Here is a 12268-nt window from a genome sequence, read left to right as displayed (position 1 = left end):
AATGATGGTCAGGATAACTAATTTTGTATTTTTGTTTTTTTAAAAGAGAGGCCGCAGCAACCGTAAGTCAAATGGTGTGTGTGTGGGGGGGGGGAGGGGGGTGCACAAGTTTAGAGGTGGACCCTCTATCCCCAAGAGGTAACCTAGCACAATTGTGGGGGAAGGGTTGATGGAATAACACCCTCCCTCTCATATGAAAGCTACAACAACAGGGGTGCACACATGCATGCACTTCAAGAAAGGCAGTGGGGCTAGGTAGCAAGCATGGCCCTGAGCACTCTGCTGGTAGCTCTGTCCAGAAGCAGTCCCACTACACCAGGGGTTCTCAAACTGTGGTTTGGGACCCCAAAGTGGGTCACAATACCATTTTAATGGGATCACTAAGGCTGGTGTTGGTCCTGGGCCCCAGCAAGACTGAAGCCCAAGCCCCACCACCCAGGGCTGAAGCCCAAACCCCACCACCCAGGGCTAAGGTTACATGTCCCCCACCCAGGGCAGAAGCCTTTGGGCTTCAGTTTTGTCCTCCCCGCTCATCTGGGGTGGTAGGGCTCCGTCTTTGTTCCCCCCGTGGGGTCACGTAGTAATTTTTGTTGTCAGAAGGCAGTCACAAAGCAATGAAGTTTGAGAACTACTGCACTACACTATCAGTGGCCCTTTGACGGGGTGGGAGGTTTAGCACAGTGGGGCCACTAGCAGATCTCAGCGAAGCGGTGGCAGCAGAAGCAGAGCACTCAGGGCCAGTAACCAACACTGTTTTCCCTCCTAATTCCAAGGTTGCTTCAGTTTCCAGTGGGAGGAGGGAAAACGGGCATCATATGCTGATTCTAGACTCGCCCAACTGTCTTGGGCAGTTCTGTGTGGTGGAGAGGTTGACGTGTTTCACCCTTATCCCCTTAACTGCTCTGAGATCCTTGGTGGTAATCTCCTCTTCCTACCCTATATATCTCCCATCCACTCCCTTACGTGGGCTGCCCAGAGGAGCATTCCTCATTAAAGCTATGGAGTCTCTCCTTGGATGGGGGATCCTTTCTCTGCTCCAGCCCCCCCCCCGCCAGTCTTGGGGCGTAGCTTCTTCACACAGCCACTTTTGCCCCCACTGGCCCTGCTCCCCACAGTGTTGTAACTGCCTGGGCAGAAAAATGAGGGAGAGGAAATGAATCAAAATACCCTAAATGTTTAAAAACTTATATAAATGACCAAGAAAGGTCACTTAACTCATCCTAATGCTCATTTTTCCCTATAAAGTGCACTAAAACAAGTGAGCAGTGTATCAAGTTTAAGATTTTAAAAGGAAAAATTCCATCTTGAATTGTTTGAATTTTTTTTTTTTTTTTTAAGAAGGAAATTCCAATTTTATACACTATGTTTAAGAATATGTAATTCAAGTGGACAATTTCCTTTAAAGGTCACCTGTAGAGATAAAAAAGGCAGATTTGTGCCCTTTTTTGTTTCTTTGAGATATAGGGCAGGCTAGGAGGCTTATTAATTTTTATTTTTTAAAAACACTAGACACTGAAGTCCATTTAAGCTAAAGCCTGGTCTCCACCTAAAACTTACCTAGCTATGTTACTCAGGGCTGTGAAAAATTTCATCTCCTGTGTGACATAGTTATGTCAACCTAACCCCTACGGTAGACAGAGTAAGGTTGATAGAAGAATCCTTTTGAATTAATCTTTTGTTAAAAAGATTCAATAGTGTTAACTCTTCATTTCAGGTATGACGAACTCACATACACAACTCGTACCTCCCGACTAGTGCTTCAATACTGCGAGTGTTTTATGCTCTTGATGTTTATATATTTAATAAAAAACAAAACAGAAAATCTTTTAAAACCCCAACAATCTTTCAAACCTTCTTTAAACATCTTAAAAATCAAAAGAAGCAACAAGACTTAGTCTTTGACAGGTCATCTTTAAAAGAAAGGGAATGAAAGTTACACTTGTGAAGCTCCAGGACTGCTATACTTAGTTCTGATCAAGTACCAAGAAAACACTACCAGAACAAGAAACCAATGAGCATTTTAAGATCTGATTTCTTGTACACCATCTGGGAGAGAAGTGATTTATAGAATTGTAAAAGAGCAACTTTCACCTTTCCAATGGTATAAAGCATATATTTCTTGTTAGGTTGCAAAATACAGAACCTTAAAATCTTCTCATTTCAATTACTATCTTGATTTTCTCTACCACCAGTCCTCTTCCCCAAATTCATTCTAACATGATTTTAAACAAGTCATTTCAATTAGAATTTAACGCATCTAGGTTTTCAGTTGTCATGAAGCATTGATGGCTAGTTCTGTGGATCAACCTATACCATAGTAACCTTAAACTAGTAAGTCTACTGTTTTCAGGAAGACAATGTCACCCTACTTTGTCAAAGGAACGTAAAACAGAGGCCTTGTCTACACTACAGAAGTTATACCAACTTTTCACCCTTTAATACATGGAAAAGCATTGCTGGGAACCATCAATGTAACTTACCTTGAAAGTTTGTAGAAGGAAGAACTAGTATAGCTTGAATCAGTGCAGAAGATGCAATTCACAACCACAAATGGGGCAGTCAATTCTCACAGCTCCCACCATTTGACCATTGTCAGAACCGACAAATTTCTCAGTCAGCCAGCATTCTTATTTCCACCAGCTGAGTACTCACTCCTATCCTGAGTGCCTCCTATCATATTGCCTTACTTCCCCATATTACCCACGCCTTTCTAAAAATCCTCCTCCAGACATGCCCAGGAGGCATTTGTTGGGCAGGGGGCCAACAGCACATTTTACAGGACGTAGCAGCTGGAAGGAAGGGGTACGGCAGGGAGGATTTTAAGTTGGCAAACCTGTTTGTCATTTGAGGTATACAAAAGTGACAGCCTCCCCACTGGAAATCAGTGTAAGGCAGCTCTAATTCAGACACAGGGACAAACCTTATGACAATCATAGTGGGTAGCGCGGACACACTCATTTCATGGGGGAAAGCATACCACTAATTGATTTTCCTAGTGTAGACAAGGCCAAAGAGGGAAAATCTCTATGCCTCAGATTCCCCATCTGTAAAATGGGAATGTTAATGCTCCTCTACCTTACTGGCGTGAGGAGAGTTAATTTAAGACGCATTGATATGTTTGATGAGTAACAGAAATGCCTAAAAATAACCAGGACTTGAAAAGTTTACCCAACAGCAACTAGCTCAAGAACTCAACATACTAGCCCATGCCGCTAGACCCCACTAAAAGGCATGTTTCCCTGCAATTTGACAGACTACATTCAATATAGTTCATACTGTTTTACCACTGTCAACTTTCTACTGATACTTTTTTGAAGCGTACCTTAGGATTGAATGAACATACAAACAACTGACCAATATTTGCCAAGTTTAGACTCTTTATCAACTAATATTGGTCCAACTATAGAGATTCAATGTACTGGCCAAATGCCATTTGCCCAGTCCTCTATACTTTCCTGGCTTCCTTTCTTTTCACTACTATCTAACGCAATGATTCTAAACCAGGGGCCTGTGGAGGGCTGCAAGTTAAGTTTCAGTGGGTCCGCCAAGCAGTAGACTCCCTAGGGCTCAGGAAGAAAGCTGAAGCCTCACTGCATGGGACTGCAGCCCAGGACCTCGAGTCCACCACCTAGTGCTGAAGCCAAAGCCCGAGCAACTTAGGTTTTCAATGCTTCCTGTGGCATGGGACCCTGGGCAACTGCCCTCCTTGCTACCCCCTAACGCCAGCCCTGGCTTTTATATGCAGAAAAACAGTTGTTGTGGCACTGCTAGGCTGTCGAGTTTTTATAGCATGTTGGGGAGGCTCAGAAAGAAAAAGGTTGAGACTCCTGATCTAACACAGTCAACCTGTGGGATTCTTTGACGGGGATGTTGTGAAGGCCAAAATTGTAACAGGGTTCAAAACAGAAGTAGGTACACATTCATAAAGGATAGGTCCATCAAGGCTACTAGCCAGGATGGGCAGGGATGTGTCCCTAGCTTCTGTTTGCCGGAAGCTGGAAGTGGATGACAGGGATGGATCTATTCAGGACTTTCTATGTCAGAAACCAAACAACATAAACCCAATCCAGAAACCAACAGGTAGATCACAAAGCGCTGGTGTGATATGCACATGGTGAAATATTTCACTTAACAAGTGAGCTGCCTTATTCTACATTTGATTCAGCTTTTGAATGGATTTATGGTGTAGCCCCCTACAGAACCCATTGCAGAAGTCCAATCTAGAGGTGAAGGCAGCATAAATGCCAGTAGCAAAACTTATGTAACGATCACAACCTCCTGGCCAGATGCACATTAAGAAAAAGCAGTAACTATTGCCTCTGCTACTATTCGGTTATCCAAAAGGAAGTAGAAATCTAACTCAGCTCCTTTCCCCATCTCTCCTAAATTGAAAACTTTGGTACCAAATGATGGGACGGTCTGTCTGCAAACTTGGAAAATACTGCAAATGTGCACATTTTTGTTTCACATCAAGGCTTTAGTCTCTCCTAAATTGGTGGATCTTGCCCAGGAAAGCTATCTACTAGAAAAACAAAAATTAAAAAATGCACACAAAAAGGGAAATAGCTAAAGGCTTAAAAATGAATATTGATAATTAAAGGTTATTGGTACTAGCTACACTGTCAAAGTACACCTAAGGTCCCAATGAGGAATCAGGTTTGTTTGTGCTAAGCACTGTACAAATACCACCCCACCTCCCAAAATGTCCCCTCTCCAAAGAGGTAAAGTAGTGACAGACTTGTTAAAGTATTCACATGGAGAAGAGCTGTATTAGCACCATCATATTTCCAATATGTATCTTTATGGCAGTTCTGTTGCAAAGCACTGTGTACTTTTGAAACTACCAATCAGATTTTTAAGGATACTTAGCAACCTAAGGTTTCAGAGTAACAGCCGTGTTAGTCTGTATCCGCAAAAAGAAGAACAGGAGTACTTGTGGCACCTTAGAGACTAACAAATTTATTAGAGCATAAGCTTTCGTGGACTACAGCCCACTTCTTCGGATGCATACCTAAAAACCTTTAAAAACCAAGTCCTGTATAATAGATCATGCTGCAAACTAATTTATAGTTAAGAGTCTATTAAGATGGAGACAAGCACGCAGTAGTGAACAGGCCAAAGGACTGGGAGAACTGTGATCTATTCCTAGTTCAGCCACTGACCTACTTGTGGACCTGTAGGAGACCTACTTGTGTGACCTTGGGGACCTTCTGTGACTCAGTTTCTCCTTGTGTAAAATGGAAATAATGTTTACTGGCTTTTGAAATGTATACATGAAAACACCAAACTTTGGTACTATTAACATTAACTATTTAATGTTTAGATAATTTAATAAAATCTTGATAGCATTAATGTATTGGAACCAAGTCTTTTAAAAGCCTAGCAAACCCATTTACTCATCTAGTGTGTATTATTCCCTAATGACTAGAAAGATGTACTTTAACACACTAACATTTATGTTACATCAATGCCGGTCCTGAGTAACTCTCCTTACCTATGGTAATAGATGTCATATGTCAATTTAGAATGTACAACTTCTGAAGCAGATATTTCTTACTATACATAAAAAAATCAGAAAACTTAATAATCAAAAGACACTCAATTCACTAATTTGATTTGACCAATTTAAAAAAAAACTAAAAAAAAAAAAAAAAAAAAACTATAAAAAGTCTCCACTAGCATTTTGCTATTTAGATGGTTAAACAGCAGAAGGTGTTACAGGGATGCCTTTCTAGTCTACAACTTGATCCAGCTCATTATTAGGGGTTCCAAGGTCATCAAGACTCTTTTCAGAACAAGCAGTACCAGAGAGATAAGGGTAGAAACTTGGTCTATAATTCAGAGTGCAAAATAACTGCACCTAGGAGACGTGTTCCTATAGGCAGCTAGTTTCCAGTGCTCTGATCATTTCTACACAGCCATTTTAGTCTGAAACTGCATCCTCCCTTTCAGCCAGCTTTCATTTTGTGGTATTGTTCGCCGAGGGGTTCCAGGCTGACAGCTCGAGAAGGAGTTGGCTGTGATCAGGTGTAGGGGAGATTCCTCTCTGTTTTGTGGGGAGGAGAGGGCGGGATTGTGCTGGTCTCAGGGGTGGGGGTTTGGATTTCCCGCCTCCCCCCGTTTAAAGTAGGAGAACGCGCCGCTTTCAGAGACGAGGCGGGGTAGTTACCCGCCCGCCTCCCCCAGGGAGTCCAGCTCCTCCGGGAGAGGCAAGGGAGCCTGGGGACCCCTCGCTTGGCAGGTCGGCCCTGCCATCGTCCCTCCCCCGGGCGGGCAGTGCCGTGTATCCCGTCCCTCCCCCCAGGCGGGCGGGCTGGCTGCGCGGTCTCTCCCCCCGGCAGGCCGTGCGAGCGCGGCGGGGCGGGCACTTACCGCTCCGGCAGAGTGAGCGGCGGCGGCGGCCTCATCCTCCTCCGGCGACGGCGGGCCGATCTTGCTGCAGGTGGCCGCCAACAGAGCGAGCGGTGACGGCTGAGTGTCCTACCCACAGTGGGCGGGTTCAGAGAGAGAAAGTGGGTGGCGGTTAGTGCGGGGCAGCGGCTCGGGCTCCCGTCCTCAGACTCGCACACAGGAAGCGGCGGCACCGGCTCCCGCGCTCGCTCCCAACGTGTCACCCGGGGGGAAGGGAGGGGGCCCGGCCGGGCCTGCGCTTACCTGGGGGGCGGCCGCCCCGGCGGAGGCCGAGGCAGCGCCGTTGCCGTGTTGGAGATAGTCGCTGTGGCTGCTGCTGTCCACGTCTAAGGCAGCCATTTCCTCTTGTTTCACGGGCTTCTCGGGAGCTGCGGGCGAGCGGGGAGGGGGAGGGGAGAGTCACTGACGGGAGAGATCACCCCCTCCCTTCCCCCCTAACCCCAGCGCTCCCCCCGCCCTCCCGCACGGAGCCCTCCTCCTCCTCCTCCTCCTCCCCGCGCTGCTGCCCCTGCCCCTCTTCTCCCTCCTCCCCCTGCTCCTCCTGCTGCTCTCAGTGTCGCTCTCGCCTCGCTCACACGCAGACGCGCCAGGGCCGGAGGGGAGCGCAGGGCCGGACCAGGAGCGGCAGGGAGCCCCGCTGGCGGCTCGCTCTGTGCGTACGTACCGGTCATGGTGTGAGTGCGAGCGGCTGGCTGGGCGGGAGGCAGGCTGGCTGGCTCGCACACAGGCCCCGCCGGCTGGGGCTAGGCGGCTGCCGCCGGGGACATGCTTATTGTGCTCACGGGCTGAAGCGGCGGCGGCGGCGGCCCGAGCCCACTCCGGGTTTTTTTTCCTATTTTGATTGACGGTGCGGGAAAGCCGAAAGGTGGGGCTTGCAGCGGGAGAGGGGGCCCGGCCGACACCACCACCGCCCGCCCGCCTGCCAGTCCGGAACTCCCGCCTACCCGCTCTCGCAGGCTCCCATTGGCTGCGCTGCGCCAGCACCGCCACTCTCACTGGCCGCCCCGCCTGTCGCTCTTCTGCTAAGGGAGGGGGGCATGCCGAGGTGGCTTCCTGTTTGCCTGGGTTTGTGTGAGAAACAATGAGCGGGCTCCTCGGCGAGCTCTCGGCGGCTGGGCCCTCAGCCTGCTCGGGCCCCCGGGAGCGCTCGGCGCCCAAGGCCGCTCAGGGGAATTTTTCTGGGATAGCCTGCGGGCAGCGATCCCCAAGCCTGCCCCGTGCTCCCTCGGGGCGGGGGCTTCTGGCGGCCTCACACCCCGGGAGCCCGCGCTCCGGGCAGGCAGCTCCAGCTGCTGCTGCCTGCACTAAGGCTGCGCGCTCGGTGCGGGGCACTGGTTACAACCGGCTGCCTTCCCTGCGGGCCTGGGGCGTGAGTGTTTCAGGGGAGATGTTTCCGCTCCCGCAGCAGGGTTTGAAATCTCCCTCGTTCGCGTTGTCACTCACAGCTTGTGACAGCCGCTCCCATGAGGCGGCGGCAGGCAGCGCCTTACAAAAAAAAAAACCCACACAGTAGTTAGTGCAGTTGAAATGCAGCAGGGGCTTTGTTACCACGGGAGCGGATTCATTTAGTAGTAAGGTACAGATTCCTAACGTAGCAGTAGCACACGCTTTAAAATGGCTGGGCCCAAGCAGACAAGCCCTGTGTGTACAGTTCCTCTTTGTAGCATTCAAACTCCATGATGGTGGGAAACTCACGTGTGTTATAAATGCTTCACTTGCTCATGCTTCCCTTAAAAACGTAAAGATATGCTCCCAAATGATTACTGATTCTATAAAGCAACTGAATTTCATGTTTTAACTCAAAGCCAAGATAGATTTCACAGCAAAGTTAGTCACACTAGGCATACCTTAAATCCGTAGTTTGCTACTGCAAATTGTGACTCTTCTGACAAATCCACCTCTGGTTGACACGTCAGATCTAAGTCCAAAAAGGTCCATCTGCGATACTTGAGGCTTGCTGAGCTGTTGCTTCTGTTAAATACAACTCATTAAAAACAATGTCTTCTGAATAAGATTTAATATCTGTGTGGAAAGTTATGTTACACATGATAAAATGTTTAATGTTCTCTTTGAAGCCACTAAATTAAGCAAGTGCATATAGAAGCCCTGGGTTATGTTCTGCTTTTTCAAGCCTGAATCCTTTGTCAACAGTGCTTACCTAAGAGGAACTCCTGAGACTGTTTATGTATCATTCCTGATATGTCAACTGCAATGCAACATAACAGGTTTTTTTTGTTGTTGTTTTTTTAAAGAAACCATAGATTATAAACTCAAGGAATGGGTTTTACTCTGTAAAGCACTATATAAGGATATGCTGGCATATGTATTATTAATAATGCTTAGCTCTTGATTACATGTCAGGAATAATAGGTATTTGATATGGAAGGTGGACACCTCAATGCATCATCTCCCTACCACACCTAAATTCATCCTAGAGGGAACTCACCAGACTAGAAGGCTGACAAAACAGTGGTATACACCAGGAGGCCCAAAACTGTTCTCTGGTTCTAGGCTTTGACATAATGTAAACCACAGAGAATTACCCTGAAGATACACTGTAGTGACCTAGAATCTGTGCATTTAGTTTCTAAAGGTCCTGGGTCATACAGAGAGAATTCCTGAAAAAAGGAGGCTAATAGCAAGTCCAGAAACCTGGTCAGAATCTTGAGACATGGAGTATATTTACGCTGCAGTAAAACACCCATGGCTGGCCAGTGTCAACTGGCTCGGGCTGCAGGGCTAGAAAATTGCAGTGTAGTTGTTTGGGCTCCAGCAGTGTAGACATATCCTATGTCTTTTTTTTTTTAAATGGGCCCAACATCATTTTCTTGCAGATCTTAGCCATCTTTCCTATTGGGTGGCTTAGCCTCTACAGTAGTTTCTACTCCGAACACAGGAAACTTATTGAGAGAAACTGAGATCAGGATATTTTCTCTGATTTTTCCCCATCTCCACCTTCCCTGTCAATGTACATTTCCAGAAATATGTCCAGTCTTAACTGTCCTCACTTAGTTATCGTGCTGAAAATTCCTTCTGTAGTTTTATCCTAAGTGTTTTACCAATAAGCGGTTAAACTCCCAAAGCCATTTTTCACAATTCATTTTTCTTAAGTGCAGAATTTTTTTTTTCCATTTTGGAATTTCTATTTTCGTTTTGCTTTTTCTGTTGGGATTTCATCCTTGAATCTGTTGCCGGGAAACTAAACAATATATCCAATATATAGTTAGCTGGTTAATATGATTTGGAGTATATAATTTTTATAGCTTATGAACACAACATTCTTGGAAATGAGAGTTGAAATTGGGAGGAAAATTCACACTAATGCTGACATATGAGACTTGGAGTTGAGCAGTTTGCATGTCTATACTTACAGACAGTGTTCAGATACAGTTTGTCAGCACTTGTTGCTCACATCCTCTGTCAAACTATAAATATTTTTTGTAGTGTAGACAGTGTACACTCTTCTAGCCTAGAACAGGACCTGAATTTCTAATTTAAGACAGAAGCCAAGGGAGGAAAAGTGCCATACCTATTTAGGTATTCTATATATCAGTGGTTCTCAACCAGAGGTACACGTACCCCTGGGGGTACTCAGAGGTCTTCCAGGCGGTACATCAACTCATCTAGATATTTGCCTAGTTTTATAACAGGCTATGTAAAAAGCATTAGCCAAGTCAGAACAAATTAAAATTTCATACAGTGACTCTTTTTTACTGCTCTATATGCTATACACTGAAATGTAAGTACAATATTTAAATTCCAAATGATTTATAATTATGTGGTAAAAAAGTAAACAATTTTTCAAAAATAGTGTGCTGTGACACTTTTGTATTTTTATGTCTGATTTTGTAAGCAAGTAGTTTTTAAGTGAGATGAAACTTAGGCGTATGCAAGACAAATCAGACTCCTGAAAGGGGTACAGTAGTCTGGAAAGGTTGAGAACCACTGCTATATATCAAAGGCAGCAAAAAAAGAGAACAAGTCCAACTTTTCTCCCTTTACAGATCACCTCTAATTTACATAATCCAGTTATGACTTGTTACATAGTACTTGAATAATTTCTGCTGTTTAGAATATTCTTGTTTTGTTTTACCTGTCCTTAGCTTACACACCTCTACCACGATATAACGCGACCCAATATAACACGAATTCGGATATAACGTGGTAAAGCAGTACTCCGGGGGGGCGGGGCTGCGCACTCCGGTGGATCAAAGCAAGTTCGACATAACACGGTTTCACCTATAACGCGGTAAGATTTTTTGGCTCCCGAGGACAGCGTTATATCGAGGTAGAGGTGTACTTACTGTATTTGTTGATATTGAATTCTGCATATGTTGCTAGTTTACTCAAGTAATTTAATCCTTCCTTTATATTGACTGTTCCTACCTCCAGTTTTGTATTATCAGTTTATTGTATACTCTTTCATTCATGATCCCAATGCTGATGTCTTTTTCTGATATCTAAGGTTCTGGCCCTGCAATCAAATCCATGCAGGTAAACCTCTGAAGTTAGGGTCCACCCACATACTGTAGATCCAATTGCAGGAACAGGGGGCCAAACTTAGTATTTGGTTAACACATTGTAAATTAGTTGTTTGTATCAAAATGTTTGTTTAAATCCTAAATAAATTATGACCATATCTTCTGCTGATAGACTGTGTCACTTGGTCAAGGAATTCTTTTGCACTTGAAGATAGGAATGATCACCTTCTGAATCCACATCAGCTTTCTTTAGGTAACCAAGTTATTCCTCATAGTTTTTCCAATTAACATTTCTAGTATCTTCCCTAACCCAGAAGTCTAACTTCCTTTGAGGCAGGGATTACAGCAAGTGAGTGACACAGTATACATTATTTACTATGTTTATCTAATAGAGTAAGGATTGGAGTCCATTAGATAAAAACTGGCTTCATAACACTGGTCAGAAAGTGGCTACAGACTGTAATTTAATATGCATATAGTTCCCAGAGACTCCAATCCTGATTGAGCGCTCATTGTGCAAGATGCTGTACAAATGAAAGATCAGCACAGAGGTGGCTAGGGGCTTGCCACAGGAAACAGTATTAGGTCCATTTTTTTGACAAACAAAAAAAAGTCTGCAAACTAAATCCTGGTCAGCTGTTATTAGTGTTATTAATGGCAGACTCTTTGCTGCCATTTTGCTGATGGGACTATTGATTCCAGGCAAGTTACTTGTCCAACTCATTATGAAAAGTATATATTTGTTCAAGCAGTTTTTCTATTTAACTGCTTGATTTAGTACTCGTCAAACTTATGTGTAAGCTACTTTTTATTTTACCTAACTTAAACCTACTTTTCTAGACTTTCTTTCCCCACTACCACAGTGCTTATTTTCCTGCTTCTTTTACAAGAGACTTGTTTTCCCTTTGTTCTGTCAAATTATTTTGTTTTCTCACTGTATAAGTCTTCACATCCTCTCATGACTTCGGCCCAAATGCCAAATTATCATCAACTATCCAAACTCTAATTGGAATAATCCCTTATTAATCATGTTCAGTCCCAGGGTGGAGCTCCCTCAGCTTCTCTTCTGACCATTTAAGAAGTGGAAGTAGCTTTTTCCATTAGAGCAAGTAAAACTACTGGGGCACTGCAGAGGTATACAAAACAAATCAGGTGAAAAGGAGGACTGGTGATATTAAAAGATAAATATAAGTGTTAAAAAGAGGGTAAATTGAAAAATGAAAGGAAAATTGCAAAGAAATGTGTGAAATGTCTTTAAAAAAAGGCCTGAATGGGGAAAAAAATCTATTGATAATAAACTACTATTATTAAAATTTTAAGTATTTTCTATAATGGTCAGATCGGGAGGAGACAGATTTCAAGGCAAAAAAAAAACA

General features: G+C 44.5%; 1 protein-coding gene across 1 annotated transcript in view; it reads right to left on the bottom strand.

The window, feature by feature from the left end:
* SP3 (Sp3 transcription factor) overlaps positions 1–11049 on the bottom strand; it is a 36410-nt gene extending 25361 nt beyond the window's left edge. Inside the window, exons 1-3 of the mRNA XM_054043737.1 lie at positions 7076–11049; positions 6655–6779; positions 6373–6480 (exon numbers count right to left, since the gene is read on the bottom strand). Of these exons, the coding sequence (XP_053899712.1) occupies positions 6373–6480; positions 6655–6779; positions 7076–7082 (240 nt within the window). The 5' untranslated portion in view covers positions 7083–11049. The remainder of the gene's footprint in view (positions 1–6372; positions 6481–6654; positions 6780–7075) is intronic.
* Positions 11050–12268: the final 1219 nt, after the last annotated feature.

Source organism: Malaclemys terrapin, chromosome 11 (genome assembly GCF_027887155.1).
Source record: "Malaclemys terrapin pileata isolate rMalTer1 chromosome 11, rMalTer1.hap1, whole genome shotgun sequence".
Lineage (NCBI taxonomy): Eukaryota > Metazoa > Chordata > Testudines > Emydidae > Malaclemys > Malaclemys terrapin.
Note: the sequence above shows the minus strand (reverse complement) of the source record. Positions and strands in the feature narration are given on the sequence as shown.